This window comes from Brassica rapa, chromosome A03, assembly GCF_000309985.2.
Source record: "Brassica rapa cultivar Chiifu-401-42 chromosome A03, CAAS_Brap_v3.01, whole genome shotgun sequence".
Classification (NCBI taxonomy): domain Eukaryota; kingdom Viridiplantae; phylum Streptophyta; class Magnoliopsida; order Brassicales; family Brassicaceae; genus Brassica; species Brassica rapa.
In genome coordinates, this window is record NC_024797.2 from 18,301,643 (window position 1) to 18,329,482 (window position 27,840).

At 32.4% G+C, this 27,840-nt stretch overlaps 3 protein-coding genes and 1 long non-coding RNA gene across 25 annotated transcripts; 3 read left to right on the top strand and 1 right to left on the bottom strand.

Moving 5' to 3' along the window:
* The first annotated feature begins 692 nt into the window (after nt 1-692).
* Nucleotides 693-22,256, top strand: LOC103859631 (cytochrome c oxidase subunit 5b-1, mitochondrial). Of its 20 annotated transcripts, none has more exons than XM_033287862.1 (9): nt 693-1,096; nt 1,256-1,335; nt 1,490-2,260; nt 2,454-2,542; nt 2,691-2,741; nt 15,286-15,352; nt 15,523-15,602; nt 15,734-15,873; nt 16,741-22,256. In XM_033287862.1, the coding sequence occupies exons 3-8, from the start codon at nt 2,080-2,082 to the stop codon at nt 15,794-15,796; spliced, it is 531 nt and encodes a 176-aa protein (XP_033143753.1). In that variant the 5' UTR covers nt 693-1,096; nt 1,256-1,335; nt 1,490-2,079; the 3' UTR covers nt 15,797-15,873; nt 16,741-22,256. The 20 variants fall into 20 exon arrangements, 4 of the variants coding, with proteins under 4 accessions (XP_033143753.1, XP_033143755.1, XP_033143754.1 ...); XM_033287864.1 differs by having other exon boundaries at nt 1,490-2,228; nt 2,443-2,542; XM_018657032.2 differs by having other exon boundaries at nt 725-1,096; nt 2,457-2,542.
* LOC103859630 lies at nt 2,964-5,575 on the bottom strand. The gene is made up of 2 exons (XM_033287865.1): nt 4,283-5,575; nt 2,964-4,169 (listed from the first exon to the last, which is right to left on the bottom strand). Exons 1-2 carry the CDS (start codon nt 4,475-4,477, stop codon nt 3,915-3,917), a joined length of 450 nt encoding a protein of 149 aa, XP_033143756.1. The 5' UTR covers nt 4,478-5,575; the 3' UTR covers nt 2,964-3,914.
* Nucleotides 7,034-14,181, top strand: LOC108870402. Of its 2 annotated transcripts, XR_004456358.1 has the most exons (8): nt 7,034-7,260; nt 7,367-9,328; nt 9,433-9,759; nt 9,837-9,934; nt 10,025-10,148; nt 10,273-10,434; nt 10,506-12,381; nt 13,110-14,181. It is a non-coding gene; the product is annotated as an uncharacterized LOC108870402 (long non-coding RNA). The 2 variants fall into 2 exon arrangements; XR_004456359.1 differs by lacking the exon at nt 13,110-14,181 and having other exon boundaries at nt 10,300-10,434; nt 10,506-10,911.
* A 792-nt stretch (nt 22,257-23,048) lies between the features above and the next one.
* Nucleotides 23,049-27,832, top strand: LOC103859634 (acyl-protein thioesterase 2). 2 transcript variants are annotated; one of them, XM_018657267.2, is made up of 9 exons: nt 23,049-26,082; nt 26,179-26,290; nt 26,431-26,467; nt 26,568-26,637; nt 26,737-26,841; nt 26,932-27,082; nt 27,166-27,248; nt 27,339-27,432; nt 27,529-27,832. In XM_018657267.2, the coding sequence occupies exons 1-9, from the start codon at nt 26,007-26,009 to the stop codon at nt 27,611-27,613; spliced, it is 813 nt and encodes a 270-aa protein (XP_018512783.1). In that variant the 5' UTR covers nt 23,049-26,006; the 3' UTR covers nt 27,614-27,832. The 2 variants fall into 2 exon arrangements, with proteins under 2 accessions (XP_018512783.1, XP_009135452.1); XM_009137204.3 differs by having other exon boundaries at nt 23,049-26,037.
* Nucleotides 27,833-27,840: the final 8 nt, after the last annotated feature.

Below are 27,840 nucleotides of genomic sequence, written 5' to 3' on the forward strand. Positions count from 1 at the left end.
AGGAAGAATGTACAGCGTTGAAAGCGATATGCACCACGATAGTTAGTGTGAAGATGAGCGCATTGGATTATTGTTGTTTCTTTAGTAGATGTGGATAAGATTGAAGGCGTGGAGCTGAGCAGCGTTGTTTGCCAATTGTGCAATGTCTCCATCTGTTGTACTTTTCGCTTTATTTAGTTTATTTATTTATTTTGCGATATTTATTTTTGGATTTTTCATTTTTGACTATGTCCAAGTAGACGTCTTTATTCATTGGATGTATTATTCAATTATTTTTCAAAGAAAATGAGAGTCTTATAATCAGTTTTCTTTTCTTCATAAGTTTGATTAATTAACATATTTGTAAATAAGTAAATAATTGTTGATGGTATCAAAAATTTCTTCATCAACAAGTTCCCAAAAAATGCATTGAAATTACATGGACTCAGATATTTACTTTATATCGATATTCACAGAGATATGCACACAACCCAAAAATCATATTGGGTTAGCAGGTTTATCTTTCTACATAAAACCCACTTAATATCACCACTACATGTGTAGTTTGACACGTGTGTAAGTGTAGTGTCTCACGTGCGAGTGACCATTTTATAAACAAGTGTAGTTTCTATTACCAGTTTAATATATGTTCCCTTTATAAACTATAAAGCACTATTTTGGAGTTGAATTGTATGTGGGAGGTTTGGTGAGTTAAACTGAATTCTACGCTGTGCTTGTTAGTTTACCATGGTCCATTGTCTGTGACGTTTTATATCCACGATGATGACGAAAATTTGCAGATGTCATATATAACATGTGCAAGTGTCTGTAGATCATGAAAGTTTATTTCTTAGCATCCTTAAGTATATTTTTTTTTGCATTACTGAAGTCATACAGGAGTGTAGATGTATGAGTGCTGAATTTTGCATTTGATCTTATTCATTTTCTTATGTCACGTTATCTCTTGAGTGAGCAGCATTCATTCTCGTTTGGCTAGCTTTTGGTAACAATGCTGTCATCTTTATTGATACCAAAGTGTGTTTACCTCAGGAAACTCCTGCTATTGTGAAGTCCTACTATGACAAGCGGATTGTGGGGTGCCCTAGTGGCGAAGGAGGTAAGCTCACCTCGTCTTCTCTTAATGGCATATACTCCAAGTTTTTTTTTGTCATTATTTGTTGTTTTTGTTGAATATTTCATACATGTATCTAACTAACCAGTGTACACATTATCTACCAACGACTTATCTGATTTCTATTACTCTTGAAAACTGCAGAGGAGGAGCACGATGTTGTGTGGTTTTGGCTGGAGAAAGGAAAGTCTTTTGAGTGTCCGGTCTGCACTCAGTACTTTGAGGTAAGTTAATTTCGTTTAAAATGCTCTAAATTGTAAATAAATCGAATAGAGACTCATCTCATAGTCATAGGTCAGATGAATTACTAGAAGGACTAGAGCAAGACCTCGTGAAGATTTCTCAATATTAACTTGGTTAAAATGTATGTTTTTGCAGCTGGAAGTGGTTGGTCCTGGTGGACCTCCCGATGGTCACGGTGATGAAGACGATGAGCACCATCACTGAGAGACTAACATTTTGTTTTCAGGGTTTTCAAATGTTCTACATTTCTTTATTAGAATAAACAAATGTTTTTCGATCCTTTTGAAACAAAACTCAGGCATCGGAGCTTCTAAATGCCAAAACTCTTATGACCGTGGTTTCCCCCTTTTTTGTAACCAACTCTTGAATCTGAATCGGTCTTTGCCTCTTGAGCAGAATGTTCATACCCCCTTCTTACTCGTATGAACCAATCTACTGTGCCACAACTTGTAATGGTTTAGAACTCGTCATTTATTCTAATGCTTCATCGTTCAACTCTATTAACAAGTCAAAACAGACAATTGATCAAAAGCTGACACAGCCTAGGACATCTTTCGTGTGTTCGAACTCCGGCTACTGCATCATTTCCGCTAAAATTAGCATAGAATGTAGAACCGATTTGGCACCTGCCTAACTAACTTCTCACGTACTAGTTAAATTAGAATCTCTATTCTTCCACCAAAGGGCGCATCAGAATCATCTCTGAGTCATCCTCGTTCGTCACCATGTGGAGAAGAATCGTCTCCTCCGGTCTCAAAACCCTAGCCTCTGATCTCACCGCTTCTTCTCCTCCTTGTCGATCGATAGCCACCACCGTGAGACCCGCTGGCTCCTACCTCGCTGCCAGTCGATCAGCCATTTCTGCTTCTTCTTCCGTCATCCCTCGCCATTTCAGCTCCGAATCAGGTGACACATCGTTGCTACAGTTTTCCAGATCTCGATTTCGCGGTGGATTTAGATTTAAATCTCGATTTCGCGGTGCAATAGATTTAGAGAATGGATATATAATATGTATTGGTCTCTGAGATGATTAATGCGTTTGCTAAAACGAACCAATTAGATTGGCATAATACTCATATCTGTATGTATTGGGACTCTGTAGTAGAGACCGTTGCGAAGAAGAAGGTGGAGGATGTAATGCCCATTGCCACCGGTCATGAGAAGGAAGAGCTTGAAGCTGAACTCGAGGTGATTTCTAATCTTTTGCATTTTGTGCAAATGCGTGTTTACTGCAACTCCATTTGTGATCATGACTGTCACCTATATAATCACTCATGGAGAAATAATCTCGCTTGATAACACGCTCCTTGTCATTGTTTTTTTGTTGGGGGGATATGGGAGGAGGCTGCTTGACATTGACTTTCCTGAAGGTCCTTTTGGAACCAAGGTTAGTTGAATTTCTATTTTTTTTAAGAACTCTTTCTTGTAATACCTGAAATCATAGGTGGGTTAGAGCAACTCCATTGGTGAACCTCTTAAGAGAGGTTCTTAGGAATTTTTTTTTTTTTTAATTAATTTTGTAAAGTTAAGGATTTCCAATATTTTGGGTGTCCATTGGTGAACTCCAAAGTGAGGTTCTTAGGAATAAATTAATATTATTTATTTTATGAAAAAAAAGTTATGTTTATTGAAAAAAAATATAAAACATACAATAATTATGATTACAATAATTATGATTGTTGGTTACCAAATTTTGCAAATATATTCTCAATTAAATCGGTCTTCAATCGTTGATGTTTCCTTTGGTCGCGAAGTTCACTCCGAATGGCAAGTATATTACCGAGATTTGAAGGCATGTTTGTAGAGAACGAGAAATCTACCTCTGAACTTCTGCTTGTTTCTCCTTCAACGAATTCGGATATATCGTATCGAATGTATCCATCTCGTTCTTCTTCCACTATCATATTGTGTAATATGATACATGCTCTGATAATGTTGCTGATTTTTTCCTTCTCCCAAAGAAGAGCCGGGTTTCTAACAATTGCAAAACGAGCTTGCAAGACTCCAAATGCACGCTCGACATCTTTTCTGGCGGCTTCTTGACGTTCTGCAAATAACACGTCCTTTGGACCTTGAGGAATAGAGATGGATTGGATAAAGGTAGGCCACTTTGGATATATACCGTCGGTGAGGTAGTAGGCCCTATTATACTTGTGACCGTTGACGGTGAATTCAACTCTTGGAGCTCGACCATAGATAATGTCATCAAAAACCGGAGACCGATCAAGGACGTTAAATTCTAAGTTTGTGGGTTTTGGTTACTATCTGTGGTTGGTAAAACTATGGGTGTCTAGGTCTATTTAACTAGTGTTCTTTGTTAAATGATGTATTTACTATCTAACCTAATCCTAACCACCACCCTTAGAAAGTTAACATAGAGCTTTAAAGACCAATCAACTCAATGCAGTTAGGAAGAAACAATTAAAAGTTTGGAGTCAGATACGAAGTTAATGTTTTAAAGCAAAAAAAGTTTGAAATGAAGTGGCAGTTAATGTTTAAAAACTTCAAAGTTTGACATAATGTTTAAATGTTCAAGAGGAGTCTAACCTTATGCGCATACTCAAGCTGAGACACTCGGGCTATGAGCTTCTCCACCTCTGCCTGCAAGAATTTTAAAATGTGTGTCAACTATGATCACATAACCTAAATCGTTAAGAAAATCTTGAAAGCAGCTCACCTTCAACTCCTGATTCTCGACTTCCAGCTTCACCACCAGGGATTTATACTCTTCACATTTTTCCACCCTCGTTTTCATGAAACCTAGCTCTTCCTCGACTGCACAGACCCACGGCTGCCTGTAATGCATCCCATCATCCTACAGAAATATAACAACTATGATTACATTTTCTAAGCAAACTGGACAAACAACTATGATTATATTTTCTAAGCAAACTGGACAGATAGAAATAGAAAAGGTTTTTCACTTACTTTGTACTCCTTGCAGGTGAAGAATCTCTTCCCTGGTAGGTAGTCAAACACTTCTGCTGGAGCTCTCTCGCGCACTAAGCGTTGCCCACATGCACACCGTTCTTGAATTCCTTGCATCGAGTCTGTTACAAAATGCAGGGTATCGAAGTGGGCCTTAAGCGCCTTCATAGATCTCCTCTCTTCATTAGGATCCATGAGCTAACCTCCAATACTGTCAAAAACAGATTGGGGCATTAACAAGAAATAAACAAAGACGAAAGCACCAATTCCAAAATCTAATTTGAAAACCTAATTTGAAAACGAACCCTGTATCGATTTGAATACCTAATCTAATCGAAATCAAACACAAACGAAGACGAACGCCCCAAATCCCAAATCGTCTTTGAACCCTGACGAAAACCCTTATTTCAAATCGATCCCCAAATCGATTTGTTAATCAATCACAGGAAAACAACATCGAACAAGTACCAATCCATAAATCGACGGCTAAACAACTAGGAGAATCGATTTTCGTATTGATTTACCTTAGAACAAAGACGCTCCCGAATCGCCAAGACTGTGCCTTCTCTGTGTTTTTTTTTTTTTCTATCGCGTCGAATAACTAATTTTTTTCTTCTCTCACCGAAACTAGGGGAAAAGCAGTTGCCACGTACTTTAGAGTTCACCCCTAAAAATTGTTATTTAAGAGGCACCTCTAACCATCTCACTTAATTATATTATTTATTAAATCAAAAGCGGGTAAGAGGCTTGCTTATGAACCCCTTATAAACCAGCGATGGAGATGATCTTATATGACTAGCGCATGCTGTATAATTGTATAACATAGTTGAAATATTTTTATTTGGAGTAAGCAGCATTTATTCCCGTTTGGCTACCATTTGATAACAGTTTTGTCATCTAACAATACTAAAAGGCAAATATCAAGCCTTCTGAGATGGTCCACGTCGGACTGAAAATTCAGACCAATCAAACACAAGTTTTATGACATGTCATTAGGTCAACACATTAACATACTGAACTTCAATTTTATTCGGCAAATCGATTCCTTTTTCTTTCTTCTCAGTTTCTCTGCAAAACATATTCCTAACTTTTGATTTCCTATCCAAGAGTCAGCTGATTGATTCCTCTTCCTTTCTTCTCTCCTTCTCTACAAAACCTTTACCATACCCAAGAAGTCACTTTTTTTTTTTAAACTTCAGGCTTGTGAACTCTTATTCTGGAAGTCTACTTTTGTGTGGTTCTCTTAGAAATCCTATTTCTGGATTTATGATTCTGGAAATTGGAATTTTGTTTTCGTAGTTGTAAGATGGGGAAAAGATGAGAAAGCGGTTATAGGCGTTTCAGACAAAAAAAAAAGAAACAAGAGCTAAAGAAGGAGAATCACGATAAGTTACAAAGAGATTTACAAAGAGATTTACGGAAAAGATCAAATTGATGTGCTCTCCTCTGAACTCTGATGGTATCATGGTAAAAATATTTGATTCAAAAGCACTAAAATTATAGCGTTTTGTTTTCTTTTGTCTCTAAACATGATATAAACATCTGATTTGTTCGACGTGATTTTGTGCACTTAACATCTGATTTTTTCGACGTGATTTTGTGCACTTATGATCCAGAGATAGACATAAGGCTTGCTAACAAGGTCTTGAATGGGGAAGGAAAACCCTCGAAAAACTGAAGGTTTCCGTTGGATCTCTTGCATTCTCTGAACCATTTGGTTGTTGTAAGGGAACTTATTGTTCCTCTGTGCGTTTTCTTCTTCCAAAGGGTTTTGTTTTTGTTATCATATATTTTCACTTTCAATATTGTTATCATTTTTGAGTTTTAACAGGGTAAGTATGATAATATGAAACTGAGGAGACTTCATGATAAAACCCACCGCGAGGAACATAGAAATCAGACGTGGAAAAATCAAAGAAAGGACATTTGATAAAAAGTAAAACTGCTTCCCTTAATTCATCACATCTAGGATCAGACTGTTGCAATATATATCAGGATCGCGCTGTAGTGTTTATCATCTTTTATTGTTCCTGCTCATGTTTTTTTTTTCTGGCCTTTTTTTTTACAGGAAGATATTTCCATTTGAAAACTATATACTTTTAATTAGTAAAATCTAAGTATGCTTCAAGATTTTCATGTCTTTTTAGTTTCTATTCTGGAGCGTTTAACCTTTTACTAACGATCTTTTGTTGATTTTAGTGGCAGCTTCAGTATGTTTCTGGAGGTAAGCACAGTTCATCATCATTCTAATGTATTTTGTGTCCATTTTTCCACGTCTCTAAAAGACCTAAAACTAAATCTCACTGAACCAACCTCATATCTTAACCTTTTTGGAGTTCTGTGTGATCATGATTTTGTGGTTTCTTTCTAACAGGTTAGCACATTGGGGTACTTTGCATCACATTACCGTGTTATGAGGTATGTGATATTTTTCTTTGTTCAATACTCTGTAATCTGCGGGAGTGGTTTCACTAATTCACCAACAACAAAATGCAGGAGTAAGCTTCATGGACTGGAAGGAAGCGATGACGAGGTTTATGACTTGGTAACTGCTTTGATTTTTAGGGGGTTTCAGAGGCTTACAGAAGAAACCGGTAAGGAAGGTAATTTTAAAGTAGAAGTATGTTTATCAAATGATTTCATTGGTTTGGATTTCATTAACTATATATAGTGTATAGTCCCGGGAATAAACTACACATTCTTTTGTGGGTTTGGTGAAATGTGAAAATTATGAGTGGAGCTCAAGTTTCTGCCGTACGATGCTCTCTTTTCTATACTTTTGTACTTCTTCTATGTATCAACATGCACTTAGAATTTGCGTGTTTCATGGATTTATGCCAGATGATGTTTCTCGGTAACTCAATTTTGCTGACCACTATTCAGCTTTTGGCTTAATTGATATGGTACGTACTCTCACATAGTAATTTGTGCTTCCTCTGAGCTATAAACCATACAAGAGTATGTTGCCAGCAATCCAGGTATTCCTCCCAGTTAATGGTTTCTTCACTTCTCTAAATTTGTAGCAATCTAGAGTTGATATATTGATGGTTTTGTTTTGGTATTTGCTTGCGGCTTGAGGTGCAGTGTATGTGGAAGTTTTCAACAGAGTGATTCCATTGGCTTACAACATCATAAAGAGGAATAAAGTCGGAGAAACTAACACTTACTTGGATGGAACCTACTATTGTTTCACTTAACCAAACTTGAATCCATTACTCCAGTGTAGACTGCTCTACTTCCCATAACGACGTTATCCGATTTTATTCCTTAAAGATATAGAAGTACAACTGAAAAGATGATGAACATTGCATGTGTGTATGTGACCACATTTAGGATTCTAGATGTTCCTTCCGAATTAAAGTAAATCTATCTTTATGTATGTGTCGTTGTATCATTTTTTTAATAGTGCTATGTTTTCTTTATCTACTGAGGATGAGAAACTGTAATGCAATTTTTATTATATCAGCTATTTAAAACTCTTTCGTTTGATGTGAAAAGTAAGTATGGATTTGATGATCGACTATATTAGTATATACGCATACTATAAACACATGGGGACTAATGACATGGCATAAAAGAATATGTTGATAGCTTAGCAACATTCTTGAACTCTGGGAGAGACATCTGAGAATTAGCATAGTTTAATAAGTATAAAAAATTTTTTGTTATAGTTGGATGGGTTAGATGCAACGATTTTTGAATTGTGACTTTATCATTATGCACATGTTACATTTCCTTTCTTCTTCTTTTTTTGACTAATGCAGGTCATATTTCTTGAGTCATGAGATTCTCTGTTTCTTTGAGGTTTATTTCTCTGTAAGATTCAACAAAGCTGCTCGGATTGTGGTATGCCTATCTGTGACTTTCTTTGATTCAAGAGTTTTCAATTTGAATTCCAAGTTGTGTTTCCTTCTCTCAAGGGCAGAAGCTAGGTGCTTTTTTGACATCCACCAAACCAGGAATGAAATTCTTTTATTTGTATTTGTTTTTTTTAAGTTTAATTATATGATTGATTCTACCCAAAAAAATAAATATACATATACACAACAGACTGCCCATGAATGAAAATATTACAATTGCTAACAAAATAAAATAAATAGATATTACGTAACTAAAATATAAATAAGCTGAGTTTTTTTTTTAAGAAAAAAAAAAGTGAAGTTAAACCGTTTTTAGCGAAAACTCAAATATAAAAATATATGAGTAATGAATCACAACTAAAGTTTAATTAACTTTTCATTGAATTGCTTACCAGTCTATATATTTTCTGTTATTAACAAACAAGTTTACAATTTTGATACTTCCAAATTGTTGTGCAGGACAAAAAAAGAATAATTTAACATTTTTAATGATTTATATTTTCATAATCGTTCCACAGATATATATATATATATATATTCAATTATAAATGTCAAAATATTATAAACTTAATAAATTACGCAAATAAATCTGAGTCAGAAGATAACTGGTAGTATAAATTTATGACCTGATTTACATATATGTCAGGAAACATCAACCAAAACAATTTTTAATATTTTCTACTTCGCCAAATCTATACTATACTAAAAGGGGCATATACTCAATGGTGAGGCTGCCACGTCCTCAAAAAAAATCGGCCAATGAGATGCTGCCACGTGTCATACTCTTCACGAAAAAAGTTAATTTACGTTGTGTTTTAAATGGGCTTCTGTGGGCTTGCAGATATTAAGTTGCGCTGAAACTTAATGAATATTGCTTTGTGCGTCTTCTCTTTCCAAATTGTTTCGCCGTTAGGGTTCGTCCTGTGTTTCAACTCAGCTTAAGTCTAGCATCTATGGAGTTATGATTTTCTTATAGAGAGATAGTTCATCGGTGTAATCTTTGCGTCTCTATCTGTTGGCGACGTTTCATATTTGATTACTTACCCCAATCGTTACAAGTTCATTGATTCAACATTGATTCAACCTCATTAATCAGTTCTTTACACTTACGACCCACTACAACCACGATTATGCATTCAATGTCTTTCTATCCTCTTCTAAGTGGTTGATCTACAGCTATAAAAAGGTTACGCCTCATTCACTGAGAATCATCCTCACAACTCCAATATCATACAATATTTCTTTTTCGATATAACGGCTAACCAGTCTGTTCTACTTTCTGATTTGAAGGCTGTTAGGTATTCTTCCACCGTCGAGGTTAGATTGCTCAGATTCTGGGAAGCGTTTCACGCGCGGTGGGGAGTTGATGGGAATTGACATGATCTTCATCGATTCTAAGGTTTCTGTTTGTGAAGCTCATGAGCAATTTTTTCTTATAATATTTCTGGTTTTTGTACTCATAATTCTTCAAAACGCTGTTTAAAGATTTTTTCAGTTTTTTTTATACGATAAAGCAACTGTCTCGCAGTGCCACAGTGCAATCAGAGATTCAGGCTAACCGACTCTCCTCTAACCATTCGCTTCATGGACTAGCCAATACAAACACACATCTTCCAGGTATATCCGCTTACTATCTGTTTCATCCCAGATTCAATATTGTAACCGAAAAAATTAAGCGTTCCATTAACTCTCAGATATTATTGGAGAATTCATTGCTGTGAAGAGTACCATGAGTGACGTCCCACAGGCCACAGGGAAAATAAAATGTTATGGCAACGATCAAAAAGGATAAGTTAGTAGCTCTTAATATAAATTCATTCATCACTTTCATATCTGATAAACTATATGCTGGTTATTTCATATTATGGTTTTCTGTTGGCAGTAATGTATCTGTCTTTTGAGTCTGTTTGACTCACAAGCAGTGATGTTTTGCAACAAACTGGACGTCTTTGGAGGTGATCCAAGAGTTGTTGTCGGGACTAACATCAATCCTAAGATTGTAGGAGGTAAATTTCCTAATAAAATTAACATCGATACCGTTTGCGTTTTACTCTATCAGTTATGCTTTCTTAGATTTTTGATTAAGTTGGAATAATAGATTATGTCTGCGATCTAATGAATAGCTTACAGGTTTGTAGCCACCTCCATTCATTGCAGATATGGTTTGGTAAGACATACAGCTTCCAGGTCAGATTAAGAAGATACAATTTTACTGCCAACCATCAAACCTTCATGATATCTTGCATCAAGAACGAGGGTGACCATCAGCCACTCCCCGACTTTGTTGCCAACGTAAATTGCAACATATATTTCATTCATGTTCGTTTGTAAAATGCAAATAATGATGTCTTTCGGTTTAATAGGATGGGTGACGATGATAATGGATATGACATGCCTGCGCTAACTTAGTACTCTCTAAGGCTAAAGCTGGTGGTAATGACCATTAGGAATCATCATCTGCAGGAATCTCTTCCAGTGGTCTCGCCATAAATAAGTCTCGCGTATCAGCAGCTGTGAAGGTGTTTAAGAAGGCATGAAATGAATAATAGAAGATTATACATTGTCTTGAGTCAAATTTTGCGGTTTGAATAATGTTTTTGCACCGATGTGTTTTCTTATTTAAATTATGTCCTCCATGGTTTGCTATGTTTTTCTAGAACTCATTAAAATAATGCTTTGTAAGATTAGCAAATACTTCCACCCCAATAAATCAATAAATATGGGTTCAATGCTTATCACATATTTCCATAATAAAGTTTAAATTTTTTACACCAATACAATAATAAATGTTCTAATACCACAACCGATTTAGTTTAGAATAAATCAAGAATAACTATACTAACTACAAGAATCCATATGTGCTAGAAAACTATACATCAAATATATTCATGAGATGGATCTCTCTTTCTCTCTCTGTAGACAGTAATAAAATCAGATCAGAATATCCAGTCTTAAGAAGAAGAATAATCACAGATTTCCATCTGCAGACGTCATTAGATGAAACAATCACGAGTCTGATTTTCATATAAACTGCATTTCAATCTATTATCATTATCCCTCAGACTGCAAGTTAAGAGGAATAAACTTGGACAAACTCGCCTATTAAAATACGATCATTCGGCCCAATGATCCATAGTCTGTAATGTAATAATAATTCAACTTAAACTATTTACAACCCCTTTTTATAAATTGTTATAACTAACAAACTTGGACAAACTAACTAGGTCATAAAATATACAACCAAACTTCAGACATTGTCTCCCAAGTAACTTACACAAGATCATTTAGGCCCAACAAGTCATTAAAAGTAAGAATACTCAACTAGATTGATACATAATGGATTAGCAAAACATAATAAATTCCTTTGAGCCTTATTAATATTAAACAAAAATTTTAAAATATGAATTGTGCATAAAACTTATCACGCAAAGCATGAAATATAACACTTACTATGATACATTATATTACTCTATTTGTTATCAACCAATGAGAAAACAGTTTTTATTTATTTGTATTATGACTATTATTTGTTATTATATTTGGATTTAAATTTTTTATATTTAAATATAAAGTCTAAGGTTAAAATTTTCTTATTTATAAATTTAAATTATAAAAGTATTTTCATGGAGAATAAAGTTTATGGTTAAGTTTATAGTTTAAATAATAAGAGTTTGTTTAATATTCAGGGTTTAAAGTTTAAAATTTGTGTTAAGAATTGTATATAATAAATATAACTTATTTTAAAATTTGGGTTTTGGTGTTTATAGTATAGGGTTTAAGGTATACTTTTAAGATTTGAGTTTAACTATTAAATTTTCTTAGAATTTAGAGTTTTAAATTACGTTTGTAGTTTAGATTTTCAAAATTCTTTCAGAAATCCGGTGGAAAAAATAAATTTTATTTTTACGATTTATAATAATTATACAAATATCTAATTTTTTTAAATGAACAGTTAAAATTGTTGTAATAAAAGGAGGATATAATCCTTAGATAGAGTGTCCACATAGGCGAAAATAATCGGCCAATGAGAAACTATATTTTTGCCATATCACCTCCTCTATTTATTTTTACAAAATAATCCTTCAACTTTTTACTTAAACAACTATAACCGAAAATATTTTTTTAGTGAATTATATTATCTATATAAATAAAATTATATTTTTTATTTACATAATAGTTTGTAAAGAAATATTTAGTGTAAATAATATCATAATTTTATAAAATACTAAAATAAATTGGGTTGGTTTTCAACGTTCACAAATAAAAAGTATTATTTGTAAACTTAGAAAAGAATATATCAAGAATATTCTGTTTCAGGAGAGAAAGTATAAAATACATCGGAGACAAATCCATCTCTATTATGAAATTTCTTTATTTTAGAAAAAAAAATACAGGAATACATTGGAGATGGTCTAAGGCATGGCCGACGTAAATGATCGACGTTGAGATTTCAGCTTTTCTGATTCTTACTATTCTAATGTTTTAATATAATTTGAATATTTCATCTGCTTTAAAATATAATGGTTTAAAAGTATTTTTTGTTTCACAATATAAATTGTTTTTATATTTCAATGTAACTTTATACTTATTAGATATTGTGTGGCCAATTAAATTATGTAAATCATTGTGTAATTGATTAAATTTATATATTAAATGACAGTTTTCTAAAGTAATAACTTTTAAATATTACAGATTTTAATTAAATGTGGAGGATATAAGCCTCAGATAGACTGTCCATGTAGGCAAAAATAATCGGCCAATGAGAAACTATATTTTTGCGATGTCACCTCTTCTATTTATTTTTACAAAATGATCCTTTAATTTTTTACTTAAACAATTATAAAAAAACATATTTGTTTAGTGAAATCTATTATTTATATAAATATATCTTTTTTTACATAATAATTTGTAAATAAATATTTAGTGTAAATAATATCATAATTTTATAAAATACTAAAATAAATTAGGTTGGTTTTCAACTTTCACAAATAAAAAATATTATTTGTAAACTTAGAAAAAAATATATCAAGAATATTCATTTTTAGGAGAGAAAATAGAAAATACATCGGAGACAAATCCATCTCTATTATGAAATTCCTCTATTTTAGAGAAAAAAATAAAAGAATACATTGGAGATGGTTTAAGACATGGCCGACGTAAATGATCGACGTAGAAATTTTAGCTCTTCTGATTCTTACTATTCTAAAGTTTCAATTTAATTTGAATATTCTCTTTGTTTTGTAATATAATGGTTTAAAGTATTTTTTGTTTTACTATATAAATTGTTTTTATATTTCAATGTAACTTTATATTTATTGGATATTGTGTGGTCAATTAAATTATGTAAATTACTGTGTAATTGATTAAATTTATATATTAAATGAAAGTTTTCTAAAAGAATAACTTTTAAATATTATAGATTTTAATTAAAACTGATTACATTTTGAAACATAGAGAGTAATCTATAAACTAACTCTATATAGATATGACGACAAAATTGTAAATTGGTTTCACCTTGAATTTCTCACATTATGTGCATTCCTAACTGGAAGGAGATAATCAACATCTAATATTATGTTACTCTCGGTATATTAGAAATGGTCGAACCGTAAACCAATTAAGGATGATGTAAGGAAGACATAAAGATGTATTTTTAGTTATCACAAATAAAAAAAATCAATTGACAACAATTTAATCATGTCCAGCAAAAGACAACAAAGAAGAGTTTTCATACCTTCTAATATTATAATATCTCACTATATTATTGGCTAAATTAGTTTTCTCTAACACAAATATTCACTCCATTCTTGGAGTTTAAGCTTTTCTATCTGATGATATTAGTAGTTTGATCCCAAAAAAAAAAGAAACGGTCGAACTGTACATTATAATTGAAAAAACAAAACAAACAAAAATCACCCAAAGACTTTTAAGGTATATGAAACAAAAATTGGAAATAACAATTCTCTACAATTAAAGAATAGGGCAATAAATTTGTAAAAATACAAAATAAAACAAAAAATAAACACAAAAAGAAAGATTTAGTAAAATAAAATCATAATATAATTTTCATAATTGATAGTGCTCAGTTACACTAAAAAGTCTAAATTTACAATATACACAATTTTATTTACATCTTTAAACCTATTATATAATTAAAATGATTCTAAAAAAAAGTGTGAGCATGAAGAGTTAGAAAATATACGATAAAATATAATACATAACGTTAAAAATACATTATCACTGATCACTAAAAAATCATGTTAGTAGTAATAAAAATGAAATGACAACACATTTATTAAAACCATAGTACGACATGCAACAAAGTGTTATTAAATATACAAACTACAAATTAAATATGCTCAACGCATACACACATAAAAATGAGACATCATATTTGGATATATTTAAATTAATAATTTTAAATATATTATATTCTTGATAATTTTAAAATTACTTAAAAAGAAACTAAATTATTAAAAAATTAATATACGAATAAAACTAAAGCAATATTTTGTAATGTCAAAATAATAAATGAATAAAAATATATTATGTTAATAAAATAGATTTTACCATTAGATATATTAAAATTCAAAATTTGTTTATTACAATTAATATTTTACAATTAGATATATTAAAATAATATTCTAGATCGATATTCAATTATCAGTTTTCAATTATTACACGTAAAAACATATTATTAAGAACGCTTTTTTTTTTTGAAAAAGGGGTTTTATATTTTAAGTAGGTTATTGGAGTACTTTTCTTTTCGTAAATTTATTCGAGATGAGATTCTGATCTTTTAAACTAAGATAATTTATGTTCTATCATAATTATGTTTTTTTTACATAACTCTAAAATCTCGGACTTGATTCTTTATATTTTATTAATTAATTGTGTTACATATAATATAATTACTTACTTCAAACTAAAAAAATTCAAATTTAAAAATTAGTTATATATAATTTAATATACAAAACTTCACATACAAAAAATGATAAATATAACAAATTTAAATGTATTATCCGCGCGTAGCGCGGAGAAAGGATCTAGTAGTATATAATTTTTAAAAATCGAAACGCATAATCCGTGCATAGCACGGAAACGGACCTAGTCTTTATTAATTCCAAATTGTGTTTACCTTAGGAGGCTCCTGCTGTTGTAAAGTCCTACTATGACAAGCGAATTGTAGGATGCCCTGGTGGCGAAGGAGGTATGTTCATCCCATTCTCACTGTCTCTAGTGTCGTAAAACGGATGAGAAGAGGCAAAAAAATGAATGATTGTTATCGTTGATTATTAAAGTGTTTCTTTCATTATTTGCAAACTGTTTGGAGCACTAGATGTCTATTAGCCATTGATTTTGGTCTGATGTACTTTGCAGAGGATGAACACGATGTTGTGTGGTTCTGGCTGGAGAAAGGAAAGTCTTTTGAATGCCCTGTTTGCACTCAGTACTTTGAGGTAAGCTTACAGCTCTAGTATCGGATTTGCTTTAATTGGTAAATAAACGAAACCGTAAAAGGATTTAGAACAAGAACTCGTTGAGATTTTGCATTTATGAATATTGAATTGGTTAAATGTATGTGTTGCAGCTGGAAGTGGTTGGTCCTGGTGGACCTCCGGATGGTCACGGTGATGAAGATCATGATTCATGAGCACCACCACTGACTCCGGCCGCGAGTTTTGCTTTCTTGAAATATTTTTGATTTTCTTATAGTTGGAATAAGAATAAACTAGATTTTGACCCGCCCTTTGAAAGGGCGGGTATATATTTTGTTTTAATTTTTTTTTTTTCAGAAATTTAATTTAATATTTTTTTTTTGTAATCATATTTGTATTTTTCTTTGTATTCATATTTGTGTATAAATTTAAAATATCTTTTATAAAATAATAATAATTTAAAAGTTAACCAGATATACACTCGTTTCTTTGTAATCATATGTCCATATATATGTTTCTTTGTAATCATATTTGTCTATTCTGGATCTTGATCCGCAGGTTTTATGTTAATTTGTATTTTTTTTGTTTTTCTGTAAATATGTAAAATTTTCTGACCCGTCCTTTTAAAATACGGATATATTTTCGGACCATGACCCATTGATATATGTTGTGTTCAAGTTAAATAGATCAAGTTTCATAACTATACACTCGTGTCATATGTATTTCGAAAATTATTTTAAAAATTTATTCATAAAGTTTACAACATATTATATTTTTATTAGGTTTTATATTATTATACCAGTTATAGTTGCCCACATTTTATTACTAAACTTAAGCAGGTGTTTCGTAAAAATATATATAACTATACACGGAGTAGATATCACCACTTTAATTACATCTTCGTATATAACTGCTTGTTGTGTTAAGTTGTAACTAATACATTTGAATGGTCAAGACTAATAGAAAAAGGAAAAATAATTAGATTCAGTTAAAAACTTAAAGTGGATCCCGATTTTTGTGGACTTCGAAGTGGTGGTTACAAAGATTATTTAAAATGCAGTTAGGAAACATAAAATTTATATTTCGTGTATGTATAGTTGAAGAAAATAACTGGACTGAACTAATATCAATAGGGCATGTTTCTGTTTTAATAGTATTGATATATATGCTGCTGGTGTAACACAGTTGAAAATGTTTTTGAACCTTTTAGAACAACACTCTTGTCGGAAGTTGTCGGCATGCGAAAACTCTTACAACCGTTGTTTTACTTTTGTAAGATTTTTTGTATCAGAATCATTCTTGCCTTTTTGCTTATTTATATATTCACATTTTATTGTTTATGGTTTGATGTCTTTTCATATTGGACGGTTTGATCGTGTCATTGATTCCTTCTGAACGACCATATAATTCAGTAAATATATCATCGAAAAATCGATTTTCTTCCAAAACCTTGTTTTTAACACTAACTAACTCATACAATGCACCTACATTTTACATTTCATTTTTTCTAATAACATAAAAGGCATATAAATCAGGGCCGTCTAACAGCACGCGCAAGTGGAGCGGTCGAACAGGGCCCCGAAATATAAAAATAAAATGTTTAAAGATTTTTTGAAATATATAGATAAATTATGGTAAGAAACTTTAAAAATTTAGATATAATGGTAAATTTAAAACTTATAATTAAAAAAATCAGAGAAAGTTATTAAATTTTAAAATTACTTGATAAAATGTACGACTAATATTTTTTTTGAACAGGGCCTCAAATTAATTTGAGACGGCCCTGCATATAATGTAAAGAGGGCGACCAAAAACGGTGGAGGTCAACACCGCTTTGATTCTCTGGCGACGTAACTGTGTCTATGTGTTTAGTCTCTTTTATCAACGTTTTCTTAAATTATTATCTCGGACTCAAAGGTTAAAAACTTAAGACCAGATTAATTAACTTGAATTACCGACAATGGAACTTATGTAGTTCTTAATATTTCAGTATAGCGTCAGTTACGTTATTATTTATTTAATACGTCTTTTTTTGGTTTCATATCATATCATTATATGTTTACAATGAAAATATGAAGCAGAAACCTAAATACTACTAGTACATATATATATTCTTTAAATAACAATAATACTAAACGGACACTGTTATCGGAGAAAAATCCCGAGGAATATATTCTAATAAATCAGAAAAAGTCTAATTTAATTAAAAAATGAAAAAGAAACAACTATCATGAAGAAAAAAACGTCAGAGTTCAATATTCCGTTTCTACTTGAGACAAATCACCATTCTCTAATTTTCTACACAGCTTGCCCTCGCTACGAAGTGAACCTCTCGTGTTCCGACATGCATGCATTAATATACGTAATACGTAATGTACTGATGTACATACGTTTGTTTTGGTATGTCTAAGTGTCTTGTATAAAAAAAAGTGTCTTGTATATAAATTAGTGTTTCTTGTGTGAAAATAGATAAGTACTTGGTGAGAAAATCGTATTATGTCTTTAAGAAAATGTAACGATTTTATTTACTTTTCATTTAGGTGCTTTTAACAATGTAATTATGTAATTAATAAATTAAACATGTTTGTTATCTGACTAATATATACACGTATTTAATATCCCATTGATTTTTGTTTTTTAGTTATATTTTGTTGTCATATGGATACTTAATAGTTGTAGTTAGATTAACAAGTTGTATAGTATGATATAATGCACGATCGTAACGATATAAGCTGCCACTTTTCCCCCGGTTAAGGGATAATAAAACTTTGTAAATTGCCTGCAGAATAAAAAAGATAACTAATGGAGTATGTTTCATTTATGTGAAATATAATATCCCCTACGGTTAACATTTTTATTCATACAGCAGACATTTCATATTCACTGCTTCCACTTGCCAATTGCTATTACCAGTTGTGTTACATAATTTATATACAAATCGACAATGCTTTCTAGTTTTTGGTAAGAAAGACAAATTAACTTACAAATGAAATGGCGTACAGAAAATAATGTAAGTGATTATGATATGTAGTAACCTGCGAATCTACATGTATATATACAGAGACGACCCATCTTCATATATATACAGTAAGGACATCTCCAACCTCATTATATTTTCCATTCTAAAATAAAGTTTAGAGTATAAATGTTTCAATGGTATTTTATTTTTCATTCTATAATAGGGTAAAAAATATGTTTACTTTATATATAGAGAATAATTTTTTTGTTCATCATTCTATTTTTCACTCTAAAATAGAGTACCATTTGAGTATATCACAATTTTATTATAGAGTTACTAAATTTTAGAGTAAAAAATAAGATGAACCATTGGAGATCTATAATTGTATTCACCAGTTCAATTTATATATTAGAAAGAAAAAAACATGTTGACATTTTTGTAGGTCTCCATGTGGCTCCCTCGAATTAATTATGCACAGCATAGACATATACTATTAGAGATGGCATTATAACCATTATCTATACTATACTAAAAGTAAAATAAGCTCAAAGGAGAAGCATGCCACCTAGGATTAAAAATTCGGACCAATCAGAGACAAGTTTTTGACACGTCATTTACTCATAACCAGAAAATGAACAATCCTGGTTTCTTTCGGTGGCATGAAATTATTTTGTTCTGGTCCAAAACAAGCCCACTTGAGTTAACTCCGATTTCCCCTCAGTCACTTCGTCTTCTCCGCTTCGTTACCGCGATAGCACCTCTTATCAATCAATAGTTTTCTAAATTTACTCTTTATGAATTCGTTTCACATACTTCTCTATCACATCTTTATATACTGTTTTTTCTTCCCTTGCTACAAACCATAACCAAACCTGCTCAAATCAAGCTCAAGCGATGGCCATGAAACCAAAAGGCAAGTCCATGTCTCCTCCGCCAATGCTCACAAAGTTATGTTCTTCAAAGATATCTCACGATGTCCCCATGAAACCCAGTTATCATCTGATATATTTTTGGGACCCTTATTGGTCTGGAAATTCTCCTCATAAATTTAGTTTCCCCTGATTTTTATTTTAAATATAGTTTGTCTTCTTTTTTTTTATCTCTCTTAACAACACATCGTCCATGTTAATCTTCACATCGTCTTTCACATTGTCTTATAAAGACATTGTTGAATCGACAAAGGAGATGAACGGATCAAACACTTACTCTTTAGCTCATTCAAAGATTTCTATTACAAACTTTTATAGCAGGCAGCACCATGAGAAACTGTTCTTTGATATTGATCCAAACGTGATCGGTTCAACGAGCTTAAATCCAAAAATAGTGGGAGGTAGGCATGTTGACTCCCTGTTGTATGATATTTCATCTTCAGAGAACCCAACCTCAAGGACCCATTTCTATTTTGATAGCGAGAGTAACATAGGTAAGGTCTGAGGTGTTTGCTTTGCTTTGCATTCTTTTTTTAATTTTCAGTTTGTATTAATTGTACTTATACACGGTTTTTCTCAGTTTCCAGGGGAGTGAAGATGGGTCCGCCTCAACTGCTACAAAATATGGAGGGGTGAATAAGATTGAATCATTAACACTGTGAGGGCTGAATTCTTATGTAATCATTTCACCACCACAAGTTAGCCTCGAACTTAAAACCTCCAGCTTACTCTCTTGCAACTACCCTCTTACAAACCCAAACACTTGCAGGCTGCAGAGTTCTTGTGCACTGCGAAAGTTGACAGCATTGAAAAAGCAAATGGGTGGTGCTACTTCTCATAATCTAAATGCTCCCGGAAACTTTAGCGTAGTTTCTCATCGCTCACGTGCACAGCCTGTCATGATGCAAACATTGTAGTTATTGTAAGGTAATCCAGGTTGTACAATGTTTTAGACGTGCTTTAAAACTTCTGAGAGGGAAACAAATGCACCTAATCCCTAACAAATCTTATCTATCTTCGATGACGAGGTGCCGGGTTGAGATGGTAACAGATCACTCGAACTCTGTTCTGTTTGTGGTTTGGACGCTGAGATGAACAAGCTTACCGATGTCCCTGCCTCATCACTGTCTCAGGCCATGGTAACATCCACCAAATGACCTTTGTTATCTGTTTTTAGATTTAATAAAATGGGATGATGATCATTTAATAAATACTCAATCTCAAACAGGGCGCCGGAGTGGAAGACTGGAGCTGAATCGTGTCTACAGGGAACTGAACGGTTATTCAAGGATTCATTCCATGAAACAAGGATCAGTTTACAGACTCTTCAGCTTCTACCAAAAGCAAACCGGTTTCGGGTTGCTGATCATAGCATAGCCATTTCTTTCTCATACAACTCTGACATGTTGGCTCCCTTTTTACGAAGACTGGTTCTGGTTCTATTCATATGAGGATTTTGAAACTAACTGTGACCTCAAAGGTGACCTTCACGGTAAGCTCTCTAATATTTCATATCATCTCTGAGTTACATTGTTTTATGATTGGATTTAGTCTTTAGCTTTTGTTCCTGCATTTACAATATAGTAATTAGTTGAATACAAATAGTTTGTCAACGTTTGCTAATGTGATACTAATTTATTCACCATTCCAAAAATGTCTCTGCTTCTGTTTATGTTTTCATCCTAGGCGTTTTTTGTTGTGTGTCATTGGTTGCTAATTTTTTCATACTTCACATATAGGATCGCTAAAAAATATATGACTTATTGATTATACTATATTTTTATGAGCATATACTTGGATAGGATTATTGTAAGTGGTACATGAGAGGGTCAACATGTGAAGCTTTATCGACACAGGAACAAAAAGAGCAAGTGAAATGTTGGGCGCAAAATCAAGGTGCACAAACAAACACTTGAATATCCTTAAAAAGATCTATGATAGAAGTAATATTTTTAGCTTAAAGTAACTCAAGATTGTTTTGTTTGGTGCTGCACTCTAAAGCCATTGCTTTGTCTCCTTATGTTAGCAAGCTTCTTGCTCCTTGCTTCTGTTGGTGGGATTACTAATAGATACATATGTTTTCCCAGTACAACAACAACTTCCTTAAATACTTGCAGTCAGGTAAATTTATTATTCAGTTTTGCCATGATTTCACGTGTAAAAAACAAATGTTATAACCGTCTTTGTTATTTCATATGACAGATTGACAGGTATGCAATCTAGCCATGAGTGAAAATACTGGCACTGTTGTGTGGTGACCAAGCGTGATCAGTGAATAATGTGGTTTGATGTATGGGTTTAGGCCTTGGGTTTTACATAGCTGATGTTGCTGATTTAAGCTGCTACAAAAAGCATAAAACCTTGGCTGATGTGAAAGACTAATATGACTCATAATTGGCTTCATCTATCACATCTGTTCAGTTAACAAAACAGACATTTTGTAAATCGATTTTATTGACAGTTTTCTATTTGTTGTGCATTAAAAACAAGAAAGAGAAAGCAATACAGGAGTTCAACATGGTAGTTATTCAAATATCATTTATGTGGGGGCAAATCACTAGAAAAATAGTGTAATTGCCAACTTAGACCAGGAAATTACACAAACAAATTGGTACACATATTTTAAAGAAAAAGTATCAATCAATTTATAGAATATGTGACGTACCACCGAAATTTTTAAGAAACACAAAGTAACAATCAAACTATAGTATATGTGACGTACCTTCCGAGTGTATATCGACAGTGGGCACACATGTTTTCTTGGCATTGATGGCACATACTTTAAAATATATATATATATATATATATATCATAGCTAATCCCTAAGTAATTATGTATTCATCACAATTATCTGAAATCGAAAAACCGAAAACCAAAGAACCAGGTTCAGTTTGGGTTCAAAGGATCATATCAATTACCTGAGCAAATTCTATATCTGTATAAGCGAAAAACCAAAATCGAATTGAAACTGATAACCAAATGAATACTCGAATTTTTATAATATAGTTTATATAATTATTAATATTAACTATATTTAGATTTAAAATAAATAAATCTTTCTAAAATACTATTTTTAAAACAAAATACTCAGATATTTTTTTATCAAAGATATTTTAAGTTATCCGGGTTTTTCACAAAAACCCCAAAGTCTGATATTTTATCTGAAACCTTAATTTTACCTTTTTAACCCAAATTAACCGAAAAAACAACACCAAAACGGATTAGATTCAAAATTATCTCTGATATTAGTCGTTTCTTAACTTTGTTACCCAAACAAAATCGAAAACCGAAATAACTAAACTGAATCAAATTGAATTTCTTAAATGCCAGAATGAATCATATATTCTAGAACCTAAAACAAAAATAAACCAAAGCGAGCCGATACACGAAATACACGTGCCCCTATAGTTTTCAAGAATAAATTTGTTTTTGAACATTAATCATAATTCATATTTATATAACATGGATAAAAAATTATAGGTATTACACAAATTAAATAAAAAATATTAGTCAAAAATCCGGGCGTAGCCCGGAAAAATTCATTATCAAATATAAAGAAGGGTAGACATATACTATCAGTGATCGCCTATAACATGTATCAAATTTAAAGAACGGCATGAATATGGTCATACCAAAAAAGAACGGCATGAATATGGTCCTTTTTGTTGATGTGCTAGATAATAATAACTAATATTTGTACTGATACTCTGAACAAAAGTATATTAATATTTACAATGGTACGTTAAAAACTTAAAATTATATAATAATTAAAGTAAGGATACAAGTTTTATCGGCAAGCATGCTGTTTACATATGAAAACAAATAAGATCTCTGGTCGGAAAAAAAATTAAAAATATAAGGTTTAGAGTACATATTCTATAGTTGATGGTATTTTTAATCGTCAAGGATCTTGCTATCTTTTTATTCTGTGAACGAACGCTGTTATACTTTCTTTGATTTGAAACGATCAATCTAACAGAATAGTGCTGGAACTTGAAGAATCCATTGTCTTGTTTTATTTCAACTGATAAGAACAGCTTAATGTATATGTTTATAATAAGCTTTTTAAATATGGATTAACTATTAGCCACGATTGAAGTTATTTTCTTAATGAAAATGGTGGGTGACTAGAAGAGTTGACTAACCAAAAGATATATACAAGTTACAAAAAAGATCGTAAAAATATATAGTAATTAACTTGCAAAAGTTATTGACCTTTGTTAAAGGTAATGTAATGTGATGTCGTCATGACTAGTAAGATATATGCCAAGTAATATTTCAATTATCGACTTTTTGTGTTGTCAAGGATTTGAAGTTCGTAACTATTTCATACTTCTTAGATCATTATTTTCATAACTATATATGTTTGTCACATATATTATTATCGTTTAACTAATTCTTCAAATAGAATAATTGGATGTCCCTTTATATACATTTGAACATCAATTTAAATGCCACAGTCAAACATAAACCACTCATTTCCGATTACCATTAGGATGAACCATTTTATGAAATTAAATAATCTAAAACACCTTTTTATCAATTTTACAAACAAGTTACCATTTATCTTTGAATTTGTGGAGTCATCTTTTTTTTATTTACAAGATGATTCCACAGATTTGTTCGTTTTATATAAAATAAGTAAATTTGATAAAAGAATAATTCACTATATATAATTTTGATGAGGGATATATCATGTCCGTTTTATTTACTTTGATCTCTTCTCTTATTTGTCCATTCACAGCTTTAGTTTTAAAATTTAAATTTTTAATTAAGTGGTAACAGATGATATATTTCTTCACAAGATAAATAGTCAACTTCTCGCGTGCCCCAAATATGAAATGCCAAATTTCCTATGGGTTCCTAAAGTCTCATATGCTTCTATTTCATAATTTTTTTTGGATCAAAATCCAAACTCCCAAATCAAATCCTTCCCGGTCATCAAAACTAAACCCTAACCCCTCCTATGGATTAGTGAACCCATAGACAAATGTTTAAATTATACTTTCAAATTCAGAAAAAAATATTTTAAAATCGTTTTTAATTACATTTTGATGATTTTTTCGAAAATATGGAAAACAACGTTTTTGGATTTTTGAAATATTTTTTATCAAATTCTATAAATCAAATAAAAAATATTAACTTTTCCATTTTAATTTTATGATTTTTCGTTTGACATATAAAATTAAAAGAACAAAAAGGTCTTTTTGAGATTGTGTTATAAGATATAGGGACATGAGAGGAGATGTTTCAGATAAATAATAATCATTCCATAAAATCTATAGAGATCTTTGTGGTAGAAATATAAAAGGAGGCACAAGGCAATTATTACGCAACGTTTGGAATATCCATGTAGCCATGTCCACTGTTTAGTGTTCACTTTAGGTCTGGGCATTCGGATCGCCGGGCCGGGTTTGGATCGGGTTCTTTTGGGTCTGGATTTTTCGGGTCTAAGAGTTTAGGATCCGATAGAGTAATTTCATATTTTCGGTTCCGGGTCGGTTCGGATCATACCGGGTCCGGGTCGGGTCGGATCTTAGATAGTTAGACCCATTCGGGTAATTAGAATTTATCGGTTCGGATTCGGTTCGGTTTCGGGTCGGATTCAGTTTGGGTTCGATCTAAAAAAGACCTAAAAATACAAAAAAATATCTGAAAATATTTATATATCCTAAAATATTCAAAATTTTATTCAAAATTTGTGTTTTTATTATATTAAAATGTGTATATATATACTAAACTATGCGTGATACAACAACAATTCGTTGTCTCCTAGTGGTTGACCCCCATGTTCTCTAGACAAATAACCCATCTTTGATTCTCCCTTGATGCATTTTATTTAATTTACATTATTAATTCGGGTACCCATCGGGTTTTGGATTTGGGTCTGGTCGGGTCCAAGACCCGCGGGTCCTCTGCAACAAGACCCGATAGGATAATTTGATCGGATCGGTTCTTACTCGAACCGGGTTTTTTGGATCAGTTTTGGATCGGATCTTCGTGTCCAGGTAAAATGTCCAGTTAATATTTTCAGTTTTAATGTAAAAGATATTAATATTTTATACTTGTTGTTTGTTTTATTATTGATTAGATAGTTAACTAATAACGTTTTTATTTAAAAAGCGAAAGCTGAATATTTTAAATAAAAAAAGGGAGAAAGTTTACGCGGCAGTTTATTTTCCTCTACTGCCCCGCAAGGCATTGATTCTCTTTATTTCTCTCTCTCTCCTATGTGTATTATCACCGCTAGCTCTGCTCTGGTTTTGATTTTGATTCCTTGTGTTCCCAAAAAGATTTATTTCTTTTGTTTTAAATATATAAAGAAAGAAAAATGAAATTGATTTCCTTTTTCCATTTCCATGGATGCTTCCTCTGGGTTTCTCTTAATAGTAGTCTTTGTATAGCTGTTGTACTCTATAAATACACATGTCCCTCTTCTTACCTTCTCTTATATTTTCCATCATTGTGTGTATTTGTGACATCTAAAAACTCTCTACCGAAAATCATTAGACTCTCCAAAATTGTAGTGAAACAACAATGAGCTATTCTCATCAAAACATGGGTTCTGGTTTGTTTCTTCTTTTTATTTGCCCTATCTTTACTGTTGGTTGGTGTTGAGTTATGAAGTGTGTTACTGACACTGTGTGCTTATAATAATTCTGTTTTGTAATTGCTCTTGTTGAATATGTTTCTGGCAAAATCTTTGTAGGTAGTAGAAGTGCAAGGGGATACGAGTTTGGAAGGACTTATGTTGTGAGGCCTAAAGGGAAGCACCAGGCTACTATTGTTTGGTTGCATGGTCTTGGAGACAATGGCTCAAGGTAATATAATGCTCTTTCACTTGCCTTGTACTGATGATCAATGTCTATTTTCCTGAGTCACGTCATAAAGAAATTGTAATCTCATTATGCTTGTCAAAACAATGCCTAAATGACTCACTTTGTCTATGTTCTCTCTGCAGCTTGTCTCAGCTATTGGAGAGCCTGCCTCTTCCAAACGTAAGGATCCATGAAAACAACACACTTGGAAGTGATTTACTGTATTACTGAAAACTCTCATTGAATGGCTTTTGATAAAAAAAAAAATCCTAATGTACAGATAAAATGGATATGCCCAACTGCTCCCTCGCGTCCTGTTTCGCTTCTAGGTGGATTCCCTTGCACTGCATGTAAGATCATCCAACTTCTAAGCTTCTTTAAACTTCTCTAAAACATTCTCTCAAAGAGGGTACCTAAAACTTTAGAAACCAAACTCTATTGGTTCTCAGGGTTCGACGTGGGTGAAATTTCTGAGGATCTTCATGATGATATCGAAGGCTTAGATGCTTCAGCTGCACACATTGCTAACCTCCTATCAACTGAACCATCAGATGGTATATTCATGACCCTATCATCGCCCTTAATACATTCCATCACAATCTCTAGCTTAATTTTAAAAAATGGTCTTTGTGGTTTTGTTTCAGTAAAAGTTGGGATAGGAGGTTTCAGTATGGGAGCAGCAGTAGCTCTATACTCAACAACGTGCTACGCTCTTGGACGTTATGGAACAGGACATCCTTATACTATAAACCTACGAGCTACTGTAGGACTCAGTGGTTGGCTTCCTGGTTGGAGGTATATTCTTCATCCCGTTAATTAATCTCACTAGCTAGTTAATACAGAATATTAGAGATTAAAATTGTAACATGACAATGCAGGAGCTTAAGGAGCAAAATAGAAAGTTCCAATGAAGCTGCAAGGCGTGCTGCATCAATACCAATTATACTTGCACATGGAACTTGTATGTGTACACATCATTCTAATAATATAAAGTTCTATTCCACTGTTTCAAGATAAAAATCACCTGATAGAATCTGATTTAAAATTGCAGCGGATGATGTAGTTCCTTACAGATTTGGAGAAAAATCTGCGCATTCACTTGCCATGGCTGGATTCAGACAAGTTGTGTTTAAGCCATATGAAGGGTATATGTTACAACTTATCTACCAAAGTTAGCTGGCTAGTTTGTTTTACTGTTTTGTGGTCTGATATTGTGAGGTTAATTTATTGTCTTTGTGTAGGCTTGGTCACTACACGGTTCCTAAAGAAATGGAAGAGGTCGTTCACTGGCTCGCCTCAAGGCTTGGTCTAGAGGGCTCAAGCTGAGCTCCAAAAGAATCTATAGCTATTTATACAATGTGTAGAATATATTAGAGAAATAATGGGTGGGTTTCTTGGGGTATACGGTATTCATGTTTTGACTGTTTTGTAATTTTTTTTTGCTTTTCTGCTCTTTGATATTCTTGGTTATGAATAATGAAATAAAGGCTCTTCAATATATCAAGGTCTTGATCATACTAGATCCAAAGATTTTGAGTTTCTTAAGACATTAT